The 20481-nt window shown below is 42.8% G+C and overlaps 3 protein-coding genes across 3 annotated transcripts in view; 1 reads left to right on the forward strand and 2 right to left on the reverse strand.

Moving 5' to 3' along the window:
- Positions 1 to 2593, forward strand: part of DFFA (DNA fragmentation factor subunit alpha) — a 4178-nt gene extending 1585 nt beyond the window's left edge. The window contains exons 2-5 of the mRNA XM_026053554.1: positions 13 to 158; positions 474 to 663; positions 1033 to 1187; positions 1880 to 2593. Coding sequence (XP_025909339.1) covers positions 13 to 158; positions 474 to 663; positions 1033 to 1187; positions 1880 to 2083 — 695 coding nt within the window. The 3' untranslated portion in view covers positions 2084 to 2593. The remainder of the gene's footprint in view (positions 1 to 12; positions 159 to 473; positions 664 to 1032; positions 1188 to 1879) is intronic.
- Positions 2594 to 5610: 3017 nt separating this feature from the next.
- Positions 5611 to 8616, reverse strand: LOC112959594 (centromere protein S-like). Its single transcript, XM_026053637.1, has 5 exons — positions 8571 to 8616; positions 8170 to 8293; positions 7623 to 7656; positions 6900 to 6966; positions 5611 to 6175 (listed from the first exon to the last, which is right to left on the reverse strand). Exons 1-5 carry the CDS (start codon positions 8610 to 8612, stop codon positions 6032 to 6034), a joined length of 411 nt encoding a protein of 136 aa, XP_025909422.1. The 5' UTR covers positions 8613 to 8616; the 3' UTR covers positions 5611 to 6031.
- A 999-nt stretch (positions 8617 to 9615) lies between these two features.
- On the reverse strand, positions 9616 to 20481 carry PGD (phosphogluconate dehydrogenase). The gene is made up of 13 exons (XM_026053636.1): positions 20471 to 20481; positions 19970 to 20045; positions 19364 to 19543; positions 19162 to 19227; positions 18356 to 18474; positions 16887 to 16956; positions 16411 to 16545; positions 15511 to 15700; positions 13681 to 13811; positions 12728 to 12861; positions 12281 to 12380; positions 10566 to 10688; positions 9616 to 9866 (listed from the first exon to the last, which is right to left on the reverse strand). The coding sequence occupies exons 1-13, from the start codon at positions 20476 to 20478 to the stop codon at positions 9747 to 9749; spliced, it is 1452 nt and encodes a 483-aa protein (XP_025909421.1). The 5' UTR covers positions 20479 to 20481; the 3' UTR covers positions 9616 to 9746.

Raw genomic sequence — 20481 nt, forward strand, 5'->3', positions numbered from 1 at the left:
GGCGCCGCTGAGCGCGGCTCCCCGCGGCAGGCGGCGGGCCGGGCTGGCTGGAGCCCCTGGATGAGGTGGACGGCGCCGCGGAGCGGTGGCGGCAGCTGGCCCGGCGCCTGCGGCACGACCTGTCCAGCGTCATCCTCATGGCGGAAGGCGATCTCCAGGTACGGCGCCGGACTCCCCGGCTGCGSCCGGGTCTTGCCGTTAACGAGGGTACGCCGATTCCCGGGGGGGYTCAGGATTTCTCCGCTAGATCCACGTGCTTTCCTCCCTTCCTGAATGCTTTTCCGCTGGAGCTCCACTGCAGCCYCTCGTGCCCAGCCTGGCTCCCTGTGCCCTGGAAGCCTTGGAACGCTTGCACCTTCCGGAAGGCAGAGGCTCTGTGTCAGTCCTGGAGCCTCCTGTCCGCATCCTMGTCAGCGGAATGGGACGAGTGGCTAAATCAGCCCAGCAGCAGGAGCCCTCTCRTTGTTTTTAAGGTGCTTATTGATGTACCGCCTTCAGAGCTGGCAGAGGARCTTGAGCAAAGCCAGACCCAGGTCCAGGCTTTGCAGGACACCCTGCAGCAGGTGCTGGACAGGCGAGAAGAAGAACGCCAGTCAAGGCAGCTCCTGGAACTCTACCTGCAGGCCTTGAAGAAGGAGGAGAGTATCCTCAGCAAAGCAGCAGGTGAGGGAGCAGSAGGCTGCTGGACAAGGAGCTTGTCGAGGAAGACTGAAGTAATTGAGTTGAATAAACAAGGGGAGGGGAAGGGCATCTGTTAGTGTTCGTGTAATAGCTGAYGACCATTATTTTTGCTCTCGGTACTTTTTTCTAGGAGTACTTTCGCTGCTCCATCCCACTTCTCATGAAGTCTGAAGCTAAAAAGACCAGGGAAAAGCTCAACCTATATAGCAATCTTTTACCATTTTGAGTTTCCAAGCTTAGAGGCTGCACCTAAACACTCAGACATCTTAGTAATCTCAAAAATAAACATAGGACAGAAGAGTTGCCTCCCTGCTTTATGTCACAGGCTATAATGTTTCTGCTGCTTTTTAGAGTCTGGGGCTGAACCAAGAGAGGAGATGGATGTGGTTGACACAGGTACCAGCAGTACAGGCGTTTTGGCCAAAACAGCACTCAGTGACCAGACCCTTGCCATCCTGAAAGGGAAACCTGCGCCAGAACTCTGCTTGGACAGTCAAGACTTAGAGGTGGGTGAGAAACAAGCACCTTCTGGAGCTCCTTCCAGAGGGAGGTTATGAGGGAAGCTGTCCTTGCCTCTGGAGGCTCTGCTCCCTACTCTGCTATCTCAAAGGGATGAAATCTAGTTTGTTTCTGTATTTCAGTAATCTCTTTCCCCTGGCTTGAAGCTCCTCTGTAGCATCCTGCTGACAYTCTTACTAGCATTCACCCCTGAAAAGCCACAAGAATCTTGATCTTTGCCAAAACTTCAGCTGTCTCATCAGTTCTTTTTTAATGCAGATACATCTAATTTTGCTTCTTTTACATTTCCAAATCAAAGTAGTGTAAGTAAAGTCATAGTTTAGAAAGGACAAAGTCTACAWAAATTTTAACCATTAAAAGCGGTGTTTTTCTTTTTTCTCCCTATTGCCATGATCTTGCTACTGTAGCTTTTCTGTGTTATTGAAACTGAGGAACTGTTTTCTGTTCACTTGTTGGACATCTGAATATGCCTTCAATCTTTAAATGGCTTTAAATGTTGGTAAAGCTTTAGAGGAAAAAACACCGTAGCCCAAATGATAGAAAATCTGAGCCAGGAAGTCATTCTAAGCCAAACTGTTGTCACTATTGACTAGATGATCTCGTTATTCCTCTTAATACTGGTAGAGGTATTAGTGGTGGAGGAGCAGCAGTAGCAGATTAAAAATCTGTCTCATTACAGCTGGTTGTCAAAGAAGACACAGAAGCCCTGGCCTCGGCTCTAAGCTGGGACAAGCAGAAAGCTGAAGCTCTGCAGCAAGCCTGTGACCAGGAGCTCTCTAAGCGACTACAACAAGTGCAGACTCTGCATTCCCTGAGGAGCATCTCAAAGGGCAAGAAAACACTCCCTTGGGGAGACTGGCCCAGTTCAAAACGCAAAAAATAACTCTGCRTAGCACTGCCTCGTGTGTCAAGGAAATACAGGTCCTGTTTGCGTTAGGACCAACACAAGCAAGTTATGTCCTGGGAACCAGTTTGCTGGTCATACTGTAGTCTGGCTCTAGACCACTAAAATCTGGATATTGTCCTGAGGCTTAAACTCTTATGACGACTCAAATCATGTGTAACCAAAGGGCTTCTCACGTTTTGCAGAACGCTGGAACAATGGTATTGCTAAGCATAGCATGCCAGTGTTCAGCTCTGAATACCAGGCTGTGAGCCAGAAACTTCCCTCTGATAATACTGGATCTACCCGCTGAAGCCTCAGGCAATTTGCCTCTYGTCTTCCTTCCTTTACAATGAAATGATGGGGAAATATTTACCTTACCTCACAGGGACACTGAGGCACAGTTAACTAGAAAGAAGGTGTCTTCAGGATTCCTTGCTGAACATATGCACCACTCATCCTTTGGTAGGGCCTGTGACTGGGTCTACTTAAACCCTCAGCGGTTGGTGGTGTATGTGGTGGTTTGGTGCTTTTTTCTTTTTTTTTTTTTAATATATCTAAGAGAGAGCAATGGTGGAGACGCTTGTTTTGAAGGGCTCCAGGGCATAAGTCTCTTGTGCCTGTCCTTATTGTCTTAATCATTGGCACAGTGATCATGATACTTGTATTAACAGGCTTTTAAATTTGAAGTGGCTTTTTTAATGTCATTAAAAGAGTTTTACCATACTGTTGGACTAGTGTTGATATTCTCACCACTACTATGGTTAAAGAATATGGTGATAAGTGCAAGATTACAAGGACAGAAGAAGGTGTATTTTGCTCATGTTTCCTTAGATAGAAGCATCCTGCCTTTAACCTTTCCAAAGATATTATTTAGGGTGGTGCATATTCACATTGGTGATGCTATACCAGAGATCTTACTTAGCTTCCCAACCCCCAAATCTCTTTTCCTGCAAGATCGGAGTATGTATATGGGATAATCTGAAGGGTGAGCTTAAAAAAAAAACTGCTGAGGAGTTTTACTATGTGCTAATGTTTCTCCTAGCTTTATCTAAACTCCACTGATTCACCATAACCTTAAATGTTGCACGATGCCCGTCAGTGCATCCTGCTGCAGCAGGAGTTTGGATGAAGTATTCTAACTGATGTATGGCACACTCAAATTTAACCTCCTGCTGTAACTGCAATAAGCATTCTAATCCGTTCTAGTGCCCTTGCTCAAGGGAACAAAAATGTGGCCTATCCACCACTGAATTATCCATGTGGAACTGACAGGAATTAGTGCTAGTTMTGTAGCTCAGAACTTGAGGAAGAAGAGTGCAGGCTGTTAAGTACTACCCAGCAGTGTGGGGCGGGAAGCTTGCAGTCAACTCCTTGGTCATTCTGCTTTGCTAGAGCAAGTAATTGCTTTTTACAATRGACACTCTTGCTTGTAATATTATAGGTTATGACAGGTAAAGAGCTTTCCTGCTGCTTTAAAGAGCTACTTAAGCTATTTCTTCTACTACAAGCCTTTTAAGTTCAAGGCTTTCTGAAACAGCACATTTGGCTGTACATTAGCAGCGTTTTTTGAAGCATGCTCTACTATGCTCTATGACACTGAATATAGTAGCTAACAATTTGAGTGCACTCAGCAAACTAGCTGTCACAGCAGGGTTTTTATTTTTTGTGACCTCACTTCTCAGCTTGCATTTACCATTCTGGCTGTTATAAACCCTTCTTTCACATCTTGCTGAAACTGAAGTGCTTTTGCCTTTTCCCCCCYTCTTCCTCCAAAACTCAACTTAGCAGTGAAATTTTTTTTCATAAAAGAGGAAAGAAAGGTTTTACTTGTAGTCCTGTAGTTGTTTCTGCTCTATGTAAAATAGCAGGTAACATAACTACTTTGATTCTGCATTAGGAATATTAGGAATATTTAACTCACCTACCTGAAGGCAGAACTTGAGATGGGGTCATGCAGAACCCTGTTGATCCTTCTGGTAGGAACRCATGGATGATCCTTTCAATCTTTCCTTAAAGTGGGGGGGAAGCTTTCTTTGCTTCCCCCCCCCCCCCCTTCCTTTTTTTTCCCTTGAGGAGTTAGAGCTCTTCAGGTGCCTGTTAATCATTATATACTACAGTTCTTACTACACAATTATTATAAATGCTATCTTGAATGTGATACTACTGACTGTATTCCCGTTACTTCTCCTAAAATCCTCAGCAGGATTAAGTAATGGGTATTCAGTCTTACACTTAATACTGTTGAGCTGCAGTGCAAGTTGGTGTTTTCCAGCTCATAATATTTACATAGAGGAAAAAAAAAAACAGTAAGAAAAGGGTTAATTAAAAAAGAAATGATTGGAGGTTAATTAAAAAAGAAATGATTGGATAACAGGTAAGAGCACTCACTCATGTTAAGTGTCTTGAAAGAAGCAGGTACTGCTGAAGCATCAGAAAGCAAACCTTCAGTGGGATACTGTCTTAAGGGGAGGAAAACCTAGAAGAAATTGCTGGCATTTCTGGCCCGCAAGTGCAGCTGTGTCTTACTGTCTGACTAGGTCAGACAGCTTCACAGAAGCTTAATTCATCAGTCGTTCTCAGGCAGTGATGGAGGTAAGGCGCTACTCTTTGCATCCATTTGTAACCAATACCTGCCTCTACAGAGATCTATTACAGCCAACATCCTTCAAACCTCTCCAGTGAAAAATGAGAGGTGATTAGCTATTTAATAGGCCAATAGATTTCGGTGCTGTGTCTTAACCTGTAATTTCTATGAAAAATCATTTCTTAATGGTAATGGTCMAGTTTATATACTGCTTCTTGGATCTTTTTCAATAGTACAATCAATGGAAGAAGGTGAAAACTCCTAAAACACCTTCATTTAATGAATTTTTAAACAGTTCMATTAGCCTTGTGAAGTGATTTTTAAAAAAGTGTAAGCTTTATTATAGATCTTTAGATGATTACTGAAACTCAATTTATTTCTAGGATCTCCTGTCTGGTAAAAAAGAGCTGCTGACCTATCTAGTATTTCCACAGCCAACGCACTCCAGTAAACCAGCAAAGCACTCCAGTAAACCAACTTCAGCCTGCAGCTAGCACCTGCTGTACATATGTACTGTATATATGCATGTGTGTTTGAAGAGGAAGTGACAGACGAAAGCTTCAGACAAGGATAACTTCACAGAACAGGGCTAACAAACACAGACACATCTGTTTCTGACATGTTGGCCTTACCTTTTTCTTAATTACACAACTGATCRGTTTTCCTTTTGAAGTAAGAGATGGACTTGGAAGATAGCTATGATGTTATCACAAGGTTTAAATGCTTCTACAAGCCTAGCAGCCCTGTGAATTTCAGTGAATTGTATCAATTTTCTAATAATATATATTAACCAGAACTTGGTAAGTCTRTCATTCCAGCAGAGGGCAATGGTGATGTATTTCAGAACACCCTTAAGAAGACTATTACTTTAGTAATGTTTGTCATGCAGCCTGTTGAAAGAGAGGATGGTTCATCAACAATATCATAGGAGAAAGTGACAAAAAAAGTTTTAATTATCGTGACAACAAGGGAAAAAAAAACCTTAAAACACCTAAACAAACATATTAACAATAGAAGCAAGGAAGAGTCACACTATCAGTACAGGAACTGAATATCAGCATGGAGGGAGATGCACGTACAGAAATTTTATGSTAAGTAAGAATGCTTTGCCCTAAATTTGCTAGATAAAGGATTTGTTTTTTAATAACTTATCTCTTAATGAGCAATTTAAATGATTTTTTTTCTGTAAAACTTGACTGAATTCTGATGGTCTTCAGTTTTGGGACTTAAAAAAACAGACAAACAAACAAACCTTAACCATATTCACCTAAAAGACTAAGTTTTCAATATTGCTGCTAACCTGCAAGAGCCTGCATATGGCAGTAAGATAACGTGGTGACAGAAGTTCCATGAAAGAAAAATCATGCCATGTTGGAATCTTCACTTTCAGCCATAGCTGCTTCTTGTTCTGCTGCCTTTGCTGTGCTAGACTTCTTTTTCTTCCTTTCCTTTTGCTCCATGTTACTTGATACAATTTCTTCACCCTTCTGTGTGATATACTTTAGCTGAGAACAATAAAACAATCATCTTAGATACATGAACAAAAGGAGTTTGTGTTAAGAAAAATTAACAGGACAGAATCTTACTAGCATCTGTTTAAAGTCCTTAGAACAGAGAGGTGCAGTTTCTGTTTTTATGCCATRCGGAGTACAATTGTGGTTAACAAGTATCATATAAGGACAAAGGTTTCCTCTTTRTGAAGACATTGTCCTCTTCAAAAATAAGCATTCACAGGTATGTCTTAAYGTATGAATGAATGAATGGAAGTCTGCTGGGATTTATATAGACCAACATTTGAGAAATACAACCCTGTGAATCCTCAGTAGCCTGAGGAAGACTCRAGCTATACATGATCTTAAGTTAAAACAAAGAAACCCAACATTGGGGAAAAAATAATTGCTTCCCCACTTGCCAGTGTTGCAACATGTCTGTTGGTTATTACATTTTTGTATTTGGAATCTCAACATCTCTGTAGTCAAACATTGCTTGAATTGTAGTCACATCTATGTCCCATAGCGAGTGACACCATAGTGTCAAGCAGCAGCAGATGAAAAACTAAACAGATTGCTAAGAACATTGATTAGGATAGTTTTGCCTATGTATCTTCAATAGAACAGTGAAACTGCTTCAGCAAAAGTTGCTTCATCATTTACGGCCTTCAGTCACATGCTCTTGAGAACTAACATGTTGATTTAAAAAGATGACTATGTGACAGGAAAGTAATCTCACCAAAGAACTGCTCCTTCTAGCCAAAAGTTTCACATCTTCTAAAGTGACTGTGCTTCGTTTCGCATGCCTGCATAAAATTGAAAAATTAACCTTCATGTGTTTGCCAACATTGGTTATGTGAGGCCATAAGGCAGGTGATTGAGAACAATAACTAATAGGACTAAATAGGGACCCAGTAAACGTGCCCATTTATTCTAAATACAATACACAAAAGTCTTTTTACAAATTCATTTGTGCACAACTAAATCCCCACTCTTCTGCTTACAAACAAAGCAGAACTTAGGAACCAGCACATCAAGCAGCATGACTTCTATTTCCAGTAGGCTGGTGGGTGAATTTTGACCCAGGGCACCAGACATTAATTTTTTAAAACTCTCTTCCTTGGAGCAACCAGAAGAAATGTGGAAATGCTAGTAAGCATCCGCCACTCCCATGTCACCTGGTACCCTTATCTATCAACCCATTTGACAATTACATGAAGTAATTAATTTAAGATAAGGAAAAGCAGAGGGGATTGATGGAAGGATGAGAGATTTCTCTGAAGTCATAAACAGAATTTTGGTGGTCTTGGAGGACAATGAAACCTTGACCTGCATTTCAGAGACAGGCTAAAGAACCCCTTGAAACCTGATGTACAAGAGATATTTTTAAAGATTACCCAGTTATCTGAGTGGTATGCAAGAAAAGCAAGCCTTTGTAACAWGCAAGTGTACCAGTACATACCTTGCAAACATTTCAAGATCTTTTGCAAAGTTTTCTGGAGGAAAAAAAAAAGACACAATATATTTTGAAGTTCTTGGAGTAGAAAATGATACCTATTACTTTTCTATAGCTACTTCTAAAGTCAAAAAAATACAGCTGAGATGCATAATGCCTATCTAATTTTCAAATATTTCATAGCRGAAATAGGAAGGATGAAGCTGAGGGGTGAATACACATAAACAAACAAAAGGTCATAYACCCTCTGTGTAAGAATTGACAGGATGTTCATGCACAAATCTCTATGCAAGATTATTCGTACAGATAGCACAKACAATTAGAAATTCCTCCCCATACACAAAATAACTAGATTAAATGGTGCATGTGTCATCCTGAGGCACTTCAATAACTCCTGRTGTAGCAGGGAGGTAGCGCTAGCACACGTGAGAAACTTGAAACTGGATCATCAGGCCACCAAACAGCATCAGTGATAAAGGAGTGCTGGGGGAGTTAAGACAAACAAACAAACGTCTCCAGCACTCGTTCTTGAACAGACACACAGATTTCGTACCGCACTGCCTGAAGGTGATCTCCGAAATAGCGGCCACAGTTTGTTTGCTGAACTGCAGCTCCTTGTCCTCGGCCACGTCCTGGCACAGGCAGCCCACGGTGTAGTGAACAGCRGCTTTCAGCCTCTGCAACCAGCCCAGGGGAGCACAGGTCAGTTCTCTACGGGGCGCTGCGCCAGCTCGCGCGGAAATCGCAGCGGTGGTTTTGGAGGATACAACATAAATTCCCGTTCAAGTGCACAGACACCCTCCCCTCAGCCCTCTCGGCCTCCAGCCGCACGGCGCCAAACGGGGCTTTGGGACCTCGTGCAGCCGCCGCGGCTCCATTTTGTCCCTCCCGCGGCGCGGCGCGGACCGGCGCCGGCGGGAGGGCAGCAGGCGGCCGGCGGCGGCCCCGCCGTACCTGCACGAGCAGCTGCCGCTCCTCGGCGCCCGCCGCCTCCATGGCGCCGCTTCCCGCGCAGCGCGGCGGGGCGGGCCCGCGCCGCCGCCATGTCGCGCACCGCCCCTCAGGGCGCGGCCGCAGGGACGCGGAGCGGGGCGGCGCCGCAGGCTTAGACCCAGCAGCACATCCGGGAAAAAAACCGTTTTAATTTGAAACTAACCTTTGTAGTAGTTAYTGACTGGGTATCGGTGTGACTACCGAGTGCCTTGGCAGAAATAAGCAGAGCAAAATACAAAAATGAGCGCACAGCCCAAACTTCAACACTCGCCATGTTTTAGGAAAAAATAATATTTAGGAAAAAATAATAAAAATCAAGTGTCCAGCTGAATTTTGACTAGTCCTAGGATGACTGGCAGAGGGGAAGGACATCAGCTAATTAGGGTCATGTTAGCATCCCACTACAGACATTTCATTTGTCCCAGGAAAAAGCAAAGAGGAGAAATGTTTAATTAAAAGACTTAACAATGCAGGTAACCCAACAGTTCCCAACCAATGCTCAGGCATTGACTAGGAACTTCAGTTAGCACCAAATGCCTTGGTGACAGGAGTATCCCTCTTAAAGTATCTTTGCACTCTAGATCTGCATTCAAGTTTTTCTACAGTTCATCCCACCCTTCACCTTTGCATGGAAAACAAGCAGATTTCACAGTGTCAATGACTATGTGCAGATGAATAGCTAAGAACTAAACTTCAGGAACCAAGCTATCTCCTGTTGCACGTAAGCAGCGGCTCAGCAAAGCCCTTTACCTCCCTGGAATCCTGTGTCACGTTACTGTGCAGACTGTCTGCCAACCTCCACTTTAGCAGCTACTGCAATGCAGTCCTCTATCTGGATCCCTATGAGCTTATGCACTATAATAAAACAAAAATATTATCATTTAAAATTTATGCTATGTAATACCACATGAAGACATTTTAGACTGTTTTGGACAGCAGCAGGAGAAATAAAAATGTTTCAATACATTTATAAGGAAGTTTATTTAGCTTTCTAATATGATATATATGACATATACCCACAAGTTATTACAAAAGTGCCCAGACACAAGTTGGAATACAGTACATTAAAAAGTGGGGAGGTCCTAGGAGGGATATCTGAGATCTACAGTATCTTGGCTTCAACTGGAAATATTTCCATTAGACATTGTAGGCAGAAGAGGACACATTTCCTCCATGACCTGTCCAGTTAGTATGGATAAATACACCTGGCTTTGACAATAATTCATATGTATGTGCACCAAAATAATCACGCTGGGCCTAGAATAAGAACACACACAGGAATATCAGTCACACACAAGCAGCAGAATTTGTACCTACTGAGACTCAACTACATGACAACTAGAAGTAAGATCTGTCTCCCCTAATGTAACATTCAAACTTACTCTTTATCTATTAGGAAAAACAATGCGATGAAACATTTATTAATATCTAGCTATTAAGAGTCCAAAAGAAATACTCAAGTATACTAATTATGCTAATTATGCTATGAGCAAAGGCTGAGAAAGCTGGGTCTGTTCACCCTGGAGAAGAGGAGGCTGAGGGGGGACCTGATCAGCGTGTATAAATACCTCAAGGGAGGGAGGGAGGAGGAGGGGGGCGGCCTCTTTTCAGTGGTGGACAKTGATAGGACTAGAGGAAATGGCTTCAAACTGAAGCATCRGAAGTTCCACAGGAACTTAAGGAAGCATTTTTTCACTGTGAGGGTGACAGARCACTGGAASAGGCTGCCCAGAGAGGTTGTGGAGTCTCCTTCTTTGGAGATCTTTAAAACCCGCTTGGAYGCAGCCCTGTGCCACGTGCTCTAGGTGACCCTGCGTGAGCAGGGGGGTTGGACTSGATGACCTCTGAGGTCCCTTCCAACCTTGGGCATTCTATGATTCTAATTACTAATCTAAAAGTCAAGCTATCATTAACTTTAGTTCACAGAAGATCTACTACACTATCTCAGACACCTACCTGAATCAGGTTAGCTGGTAGAACCTCATGTCTGTATCCATCATAAAAAGAAAGTGCTGTAGTGAAACAGGGCATAGGGATACCAATCTGGACTCCCGTACTGATTACCCGTCGCCAGGAGTCCTGGAAGAGAAGAAAAAGTGAAACTAATCACAGCTGCATGAGAGCCACGTGCAGGCATATAGACTATTCTTGTCTAAAAGCAGATGCTATTTCACATTATATAAGATCTAATAGCCAAGTCTGAACCAGTAGGTGCCTAATTTTACACAGAAAAGATTGATCCAAAATAAGGGCCAGTAAGCCAGAATTTGCAAACAGGACAAGGTGCAGACATACACTTCACGCACAATTAAACCACAAACCCAGGCAAGGATAAGGATGCTGCTCTCTCACATAACTATCAACAATGCATCCCAAAAGTGAGATCCATGTGAGAACACAGAGAAGATACTGAGCAAATAATGAGGTGTTTTCAGAACATCTAATTAAGCACAGCACAAAGACYGCCCAAAGGCATAAGAGGTCAGCACATTACTTCAGACACGTGGATAATCCTCATTTCAGTTTCACATTTGATTTAGTAATTTGCGTTGAACATTCAGCTTCAGTAAAAAGAATTATAAACACTGAAAAATGTCTTGTCAGCCAAATAACCTGTTCTTAGTTCTGCCTGTCCTCAGCTGCCCTCATCAGGACACTCTTTGGACAGACCTAGGTCTAGTGAATGGCACTTCTGGGACACTGTTAGTTCAGAGTTACTACAAACAACAGCAGCAGAGCGGAGCTTTACTTCCATGCTACTGAAATCCAAGTGCTTAGTAGGCACAAGACAGGCACAGTCTACCTTTTCACACATACTAGACCGATTTTCCTGCCATCACATTTCCACTAAATTGCTATACTCTTGCATAAAATAATAAAATGAAAATCTTTAAGTTTTTAACAGTAGCTCTGACAGTATCAAAGAGAAGTAACATGACAYGGCACAGACTGTATTATTTTGCCCACGCATTACCATTAGATTGACATTACAAATACACCTTGTAACTTTGTACGAGGCACACCGGTTACATCTGAGATGTAAGAAAAAATAAAGAGAATAATTTCTTTTTCATAAACATTATCCACTCCAAGTCACAATTCTGACAAGATTTCAGTTCACAGCTTGAAGTATCTGAATGCTGATTTATTAGGTAGCGCTTCAGAGATGATTTTTTTTTTTTTTTATTTAGAACTAATATTCCCCAACTTTCTGATGACACATTGGCAATAGGAACTTGTAGGCATTTTTTCAAAGGCTGATCACTAACCCTGGCATTAGCAAAATTTCTACTTTGGACCTCAGCATAGCCTACCTCACTACAGTAACTTCCTTGTGCAAGTTCAGCTACCTCCAACTGTATTGTTGCTTTCCTGCCCTAATCATGCAAGACTGATATATTCTATTCAATAAAAGTACATTTAACCACAGACAATTAATTCCCAGACCAATGTATTATGTGTGTACAGATACACTACAAAGTCCCAAAGAGCTTAAGGATTAGAGATCTTTGGGATTAAGGAAGTTGTATAAATAGATTTCAAAGATATCCTCTCTGCCTTTTCATTCTTCAGCATAAATGTATCTGTGATGGGAACTTCTGGAAAAGAAGCTAAAGGAGTCCAGGCTGTAAATTATTTTCTACAATGCCTTTCTTTTGTTGGAAACTCACCTGACAGTTTTCAACAGCTGTCTTAAAGAAATCATCCAACAGTAAATTCTGGAGCGCGGGGTTTCGATCAAAAGCATCTTTGATTTTTCCCAGGAACACGCTAGACAGAACAAATACAAACCAGGAATCAGATCTCATAGCTTTCAACAGTGGCCTAGAATCCAAAAATGACAGTGCCAAGATTTGACTCAGCCATATTCAAATTCTAACATCAGGAAAAATGAGAACAAAAACAAAAGAAAATAGCTAAGCCACCAAGAAATTAGCTTCATCTGGTAATCTTCAGTGCTCACTACAGGAATAGCCTCTCAGTGTCTTACCAGCTGATTAACTCCAAGGATTTTCCAAGAAAATTTTTAGCTTGTGAGTCTAACACTATATAAACTAAACTGCCTCCTCTTCTCATCTGTACTACCTCTCCCCATCAGCACCCTTGGTCCCAGGTACCTTCTAATGATGCAGCCTCCCCTCCACATCAGTGCAATGCCACCATAATTGAGTGTCCATCCAAACTCTTTGGCTGCTTGTCTGAGCAGCATGAAACCTTGAGCATATGAGATAATCTTGGAAGCATACAGGGCCTAGAAAAATGAATTCAAATTTAGTGAATGCTCACAAAGGTGAACGAGAAGTGTGCACACTCTGCTTGGTATGTATCTTATCAAACTTTAGTTTAGCAGCCACATTCCACATCTTTGGTCAAAAATCACTTAGTGGATGGTATGTATCAAGATCAAGACAAGACAGATTTTTCTCTACCCTGAAAATCTGATGAGTAAACTTTAGAAGAGAAAAAACGTYCACATAGTCTATCTTGTTTTAAGAGGAATCCTAACTAATACTCAAATGTCAATAAATAACTTTATCCAATTTGCTTTTAGTCAAAATTTGTTGAGATTGTAGTATTATCCTGTAAACGTAGGTATCTATGAAAAGGACTCAAAAGACTATTCTTTCGTTCCAGAGCCTTTTACTGGCAATTTCCCCTTTCTCCAATGTGCAAATACTACATGAGGAGCTACATGTCCTTTCCGCTTGTTGGAAAGTTTTGTCTCAGCAGATAGATTCTCATTCYCACGGCAGGAATGTTGCAGGGGGAAAAAGGGAGCTGCTGTGCATGAATTACAATCTCTGCATCCCAGCTAGCTGTCAATGTCCACTGTGGGATTTAAATTCCTTCAGGATTTTATATTGCCAGTAAGGGAATTGGTCATATTGCCATGTGTGTCAGCACTAGACAATACACTATGGGTTGCAGAAATGCAGGAAGCTACTGCCACGAAAGGGAAATGCAAGAACTGTTCAGATTTATGCCCTGACAGAGTTTACAGCACCTGAAACCTGCTTTGATCTCTACCACTCTAATAGAGMACTCCAAGAGGCAGAGCACTGTGACTCACCTTGCGTATGTCCTCCAGAAAGGCCTTTTTGTTCCCACTGAATTGAGTCATTTTAGGTCCATGCAACAGCTTACTGGCCTGTGTTCTCTCATCCTTGAGGGAAGACAGGCACCGGGCAAACACAGCTTCACCTGCAGGTAGTACAGAACAGGGCAGACAGTTAGCAAGGTCAATATGACTGTTAAAGTCTATCTGAGATGCTTGCCCTTATGTACATAGTGAGAGAGCCACCAAGTGATAAACAGCTCATAGCTAAACAGATTCACGGGGAGGGAAAAAAAAAAAGGTGTATAAACAAATATTTTCAGAAAAACTACCAAGAGACCAAATTACCAGTCAGTAAGAATGTTGACTGGCACAGTTTTCATCTGAAAACAAAACAAAAAAAMMCATGAGGCATCCACWATTTATCTTTAGAATCTTCACCTGCTTTAGCTTTAAGAAGTTATTTTGATCTTTCTCCTCATCTATARAATAGTGCTGTGCTGCAGCCTGGGAACAGACAAGGATTGCAGATTTCATTAACTCCTGAATCATACTTCTGAAGATAAAAAGCAGCTGCATAAATGTCAATTCACATTAAGCAGATGTGTTTTAAAATGAACACAGACATGTGCATTGTGAACTATCAAAAAAAAAAAAAAGAAAAAAACACTTTTTAAAAAAAATGAATCATGTTTTCACAGTAATTGAGCTATAACCAGAACTGGTTTCTCCTCCCTATTTCTTCAAAAACATCCTTCTGCACTGGGGAAAGGGCAGGAAGGGGTGGGAGGGAACCAGGAAGGAGCAGGGGCAGTATGAATCTGCTTTGACAGGGAGAAGTCTGCAAGTCATGCTTATGCAATAACACCCCACACACAGAGCAACTGCCCTAAGAAGGGCCACGCTTGCACAAGGCTCTTGCACACACTTCCCTATCAATTCACTATTACCTAACAGTGCTACTCAGTACTGCAAAGGACTAATCAGGGAGTGCCTTCTCCACCCTTAATCTTTGGAAGAACTCCAAACATGGGAATATTAACAGCATAAGTAAGCAATTTTTTTTTTTCTCTCTCTCTCTCCCCCAAGTCTAGAAGTAAAAGAAGATAGCTGTGGTAGAACACTAAAACCATTTACAGAAGAATTTGTTCTGTAAAAATCTGCTGTTGCAATGAAGCCACATTACTCTGATAGCTATCACTGCAGTTAAGCTCTTTAGCGACTGAATATAGTTTATCTTGTAATACAAAAGGACTTGACCAACTAGACAATGGAAAAAATGAAGAGAAAGCAAGAAAAATAAAGCCAATCTGAGGGCAGAAACTCTTCAACCATTTTATTTACTCAAAGGTAAAGTCTATGCTGGATCTGTAGTAGGAACAGCACAGAAACAGGAGAAGAGTTTAATACTTAAGCAGGTRTCTGAAAATTTCTTATGCCTTTAGAAAAGGCTATAGACATATCAAGTGATGCCCAAGCAAAAAGACTTACTTTTTTCTATATTTCTAAAAATGTTTTCTTGAGGATATAGTGGGATTTGGATGAGGAGATAAGGTAGAAGATTACTCAGAGGCATGTTACATAAATTTATCATGATGCTTTTCTTATTCACCTGGCACAAACCATCATCAGAACTGGGAAGATACCGYGGACAGACATGAAAAGAGCCCAAAGTTGAGGAACATGGTAAAAAGAATCTGGAGAAGAAAAACAGTAAGGGTTCTCAAGCTTGCTCTCTGGAGCAACCATGTGGGTTCATCTCTGGGATTACTGTGAATTATCAGACTTATTTGTGTAACAAGTATGCAAGTAGGAAAGACAAGGCCAGATCAAAGAACCATTTACCAATGAGTGTGACAGGAACTCCATATTCCAAGGCTGAAATGGCTGTCCACTTTCCTGTGCCTTTTTGGCCTGCACTGTCCTTGATCTTTGGGAGGAGGTAATTGCCATCAGCATCTCTGAATTTGAGAATATTAGCTGTGATTTCAATCAGGAAAGAGTCCAGCTCTGTCTTATTCCACTCCTGAAATACCTGAAGATGAAAAAGAAAGGAAATATACAAAGACATATATACACACACACACACACACACATATATATATAAATATGTCTACTGATTGATAGATATAGTACAGAAGAGGATCACAGTGTGTTAACTAACGGTTCTTGGTACCCTGCCACATCTACCGGTGATTTCAGCATCGCTGGAAGAGTGTTGCTCAGTAGCCCTGACCTGGAAGGAGCCACCCTAGACTCAGAGCTGCAAAGCACCCATCTCCAAACTGAAAGGCAGAGGCCTTGACTATCCTATTGTTGATCATCTTAGGCCTTGAAGATTGGAAGGAGTACTATCCTTTTATATAATTCGAAGAGACATCATTTATTAACTTGCTTCAACTAAGTTTTTGCAAGAATTACCTGCTTGATTATAATGCTCAATCTTTCATTAGTTTTTTTTTTTTAGGGAAAGTCAATTCATATTCCTTCACAAGCAGATCCTCCTTGGAAAAAAAATAACTGCAGAATTGAAGAGTTCAACAACATATCAACATTTAGGTGCAAGTGCCTGCAGTTTCCTACCTCATTTTAAGCTCATGAGTACTGTGCACTTGACCCTAGCAGAAAGCACAGCACACAAATTTCCTTCATGCACACAGACCACCTTTTACTCAAGCCCTGCCGCCTCCATCACACTGCAGGCAGTCACTATGGCTCAGAAAGACATCAAAAACTACAGATCACCTTTGACATCTCGTCATGATCCATGCCCACCACGTCCTTCATCAGGTGGTAAGCCTCACAGATCAGCTGCATGTCTCCATACTCAATCCCATTGTGCACCATCTTCACAAAGTGACCAGCCCCCTCATCTCCTACCTGTTGAAAGACATCAAAAAGAAAAAAGCCATCAGCAACACTGCTGCCACCACTACCAGTGATGCCTGCCTATAGCTTTTATTTCCATCCAAGAATACTTTATTACCCCAGTGCTAACTGAAAACATCATGCRTCTAATCACAGATAGACTTAGCTTCCACCATCCACTCAAACGTCATCYTTCCCTTGCATTGCAGAAGTTATCAGAGATGGTAAATCTAAACCGAATGCAGCCAGCCAGAAAATCAACCCACCACCGTGGCTGGTCTTAAGGTCAGCAACCAAGCTACTTAAGCATGGACCTAACCACAAGCAAAGGTCAACATCAAATCGATATTTACCCAGTCACAACAAGGTTCCCCACTTCCCACTTTAGCAGCAATGCTTTGAAATATTGTCTTGATGTGGGGCCTGTGGGGAAAAATGGTACAGCTCAGCAGGGCAGCAAAGGACACAAATACAGCAAAAGAAAATTCATCACTGTGATGGGGTAAGGTGCTGAATACAGCAATATCCATTAAAAAGTGAGGTTCTCCCAGAGTTAAACACTGTTTGCAAGGAATTGGGACAGACGTCATATTCCTACAGCACAGTGCAGACAAGCAAGAYCACAGAATCACAGGATCGCAGAATATTCAAGGTTGGAAGTGACCTCTTGAGATCATCTAGTCCAACCTCCTCTGTGCWGCTAAAGTTGCCCAAATATTATCATATTTTTACAGGCAGGAAAATCAGGGCAAATTATGAGAGAGGTTCACATTCAGAAAAGATYGGAGTCAGAGCTGAAGCAAAACTCTGCTTTGCTCCGTAACTACAAGAAAACATCAAGTTGATCTGGAGGAGGAGAAAGGGGGATAGAACTCCGTGAATGCAAGACATGATATACTAACTTGTATTATTGCTGTAATTCATAAGCTTTAGCAATTGCTAAACTCCCTCCTGCATAGTAAATTGCTAAGCCAACATGATAGCAATATGGAATGCCAAGTCTGGAATAAGTAAGAGCTACCACAGGAAAAGAGCATGACATGGGCTGGAAGTGCAGTGAAAGCAGGGGATAAAGTTCACAAAAGGGTGGCAAACAGAAGCAGTGTTCACGGAGCAGTAGGGCAAAAAGAAGACGAAACACTGTAGAGATCGTTAGTGTCAYTGCCAGCTTTTGCACCATCAAGTTTGAACAGGCTGATTTCACGATGAAAGACTGAAGCAAACAGACAGGGACTTAATGTTTCCAAAGCTCAAACAAGGCCTGGAGAAAAACACTTCTACATTTACAGAGAGAATGGGCAATCAGGAATAAAGCTTCATATGAAAATAGATACACCTTGTCAGTAACATAGGTATGAAAACGTGGAACGGCAAGACAGAGACACTCGCAGAAAAACGCGTGTGCAATAGGCAGAGCCTCCTTTGACATGCATGTCACTGTGGGGATATCTGTTGCTGCCTGCTTTATGGCTAATAACTTCCATTGCATCCCAGAGGAAAACTAAATCAAGAAATATATTTTTATTTAGGCAAAATTCTTTCTTCTTCTGTGCATTTCCGCCTTCAGATTTCTGCAGGCATTTTTTTTGCCAGTATATTCCTGAGTGAGAAAACTAACTAAGATTTGCCTACCACAAAAACCTAGCACTGGCCTAAGACCACAAGAAGGTTGAGAAATAGTGAGCCTTGAGGAAGTAAGATAGCAACATATTGTGTTCTTTCCACACCCATGCCCTTCCTCCCTCCCTCTTCCAGCTCTCAACACTAACAGGAGGCTATTGTTGCAAACCAGCCTGAAAAAGAAACACTAACTCAGGCTTACCAGGCTTCTTTGGCTCCTCCTGGCATGAGTGAAGGCCCATATCTTGCACCCTCCTCTCCACCACTAACACCACTTCCAACAAACAAGATGCCCTTTTCCTTCAGTTCTTTACAGCGCCTCTGGAAAGAAAGAGCASATTAAGTAGCATTTTATATATAAATATTTTAATGCCAGAACCAGGTCTTAATTTGAAACTTAACATGAGGTCTTCAGTTCTGCTTTGGCATGGCAACAGTCTTGCAGAGGKTTTGTACATGCAGCAAGGAGAACATTAGGAAACTTCCTCCTGCTCGGACATATCTCCTTGCAAAGGAGACAGAGAGAACAAAGTGCTTGCAAGCACCAGACAGAAGAGCACAGTGCTGAGGCTAGAAAAGGCTCCGAATTTAGTAGCAGGTGATACAAGCAAGGTACAGGCATGTGGTGCAGGCAGATTAGGTCCAAAGCAAAGTTTTATCTCAGTGGATTATCCTGTGGTCATGKACAAAAAAGCATATAGAATATTGTGCATACTACTTAGAAACCTAAATTCTAGCCTTCTTACTAGGTAAGATCAAATCTTAAGTATCTGATACTATTAGAGTATGTTGTTCAATTATTAGAACAACACCCCTTGTAAGTGTACTTATGGAACTGTCYTAAACTACTATTAGCACCTACATATGCATATACTAATTCAGTCTCGCTTTCTCTGTGCAGAGGAGAGGTATCTTATTAGTGGAATGTTAAAGTGACCAAAAGAGAAAGTCATGGGAAGGGAATATCCTTACCCACGCACTTTTGACATAAAACAGTACAAGGCTTACTGTGGTGTCTCTGTATTCAGAATTCCCTCCATCAATTATGATATCTCCAGTCTCCAACAAAGGCACCTACCAAAAATAAATCAGCATYTTAGCCTCATATGTGTGTTCAAAAATTCACCACTGACAAACAACCAAGATCTGCTAGAGCAACATTCTCCAAGAGGCAGTGAAAAGTTACAAGCAGAAAGAACATCAGCCTCACCAGTTTATTGATGAAGTCGTCCACTGCACTTCCAGCTTTCACCAGCAAGATGATGCGACGAGGCTTCTTTAGCTTAGAGACCATCTCCTCCAGGCTGTGAGCACCAATCACTTTGGTTCCCTTGGCCTCTTTGGCCAGGAAGTCATCCACTTTGGAAACTGTCCTGTTAAAAGCACAAACCTAGGGGAGCAAGAGGGGATGTTCATGAAAGCTGCCAACAGAACTGTTACTTTAGCTCAGACTAGGAATTACGAGAGGAGGATTCAACATCACACGGCCTCCCACTTCCCCCTTCTCTAAAGGCAAAGGGCAGGGACAAACCTGCCGCTTTCTGCGTGTCTTTGCAAGTGCTATCGTGATGTACAGCTAAGCCCAAAGTAAACTTAAGGAGAAAATCATGCTAATGCCTAACTAATACATCAAGTAAGTGGCTAASCACAGGCGTGCCGTGCCTTTTTTCTCTGTAACCCAGGACAAAGAGCAGAGCACAAGGAGGAAACACCACACACACTAGGCCGACACAAGGGAAAGGAGAACCCAAAGCACCCAGCTCTGCTCCCAGGTGCGGTGAATCAGCCCTCCTGAATAAGGCTTTTCCCCACTTACCACAAAGCCGTGGTCGTTCATGTTCAGAATGAGGTTTTGCCCCATCACGGCCAGTCCGATCAAAGCAATGTCAGCTCTGGGAAGGGGAAGCACAACAAGGGCGGCCGCAGGCGTTAGCGGCGAGGCGGCCCCTCGCCGTGCCCGCCGCGCAGCCCCGGCCGCACCACGGGCTGCCGGGCTCCGCTTCGGGCGGGACGTCCCGGCGGGTCCGCGCCCCAGCGCGGCTCAAGGGCTCTCGGGGCACCGCCACTGCGCGCCGGCACGAAGGCAAAAGGGCCGGGGCGGGAAGGGGGCTGTGAGCAGCGCCTCGCTGCCGCTCGCGGAACAACTGCCAGGGCTGGGCCGCGCGGTCCCCGCTGCCCTCGGGGCCGCACCGCACCCCGCTAACGGTCGCTAACGGTCGCTAACGGCTCCCTCGTCACGCAGCGATCACCCCCTCCCCCCGCCCCGTTCCGTCTCCCTCGCGGGGGCACCGAGGCCGTCCCGCCACCCCGCACTCACTGGGCCATGGC

This window comes from Nothoprocta perdicaria, unplaced genomic scaffold (assembly GCF_003342845.1).
Source record: "Nothoprocta perdicaria isolate Ctin4 unplaced genomic scaffold, notPer1 scaffold_117, whole genome shotgun sequence".
NCBI lineage: Eukaryota > Metazoa > Chordata > Aves > Tinamiformes > Tinamidae > Nothoprocta > Nothoprocta perdicaria.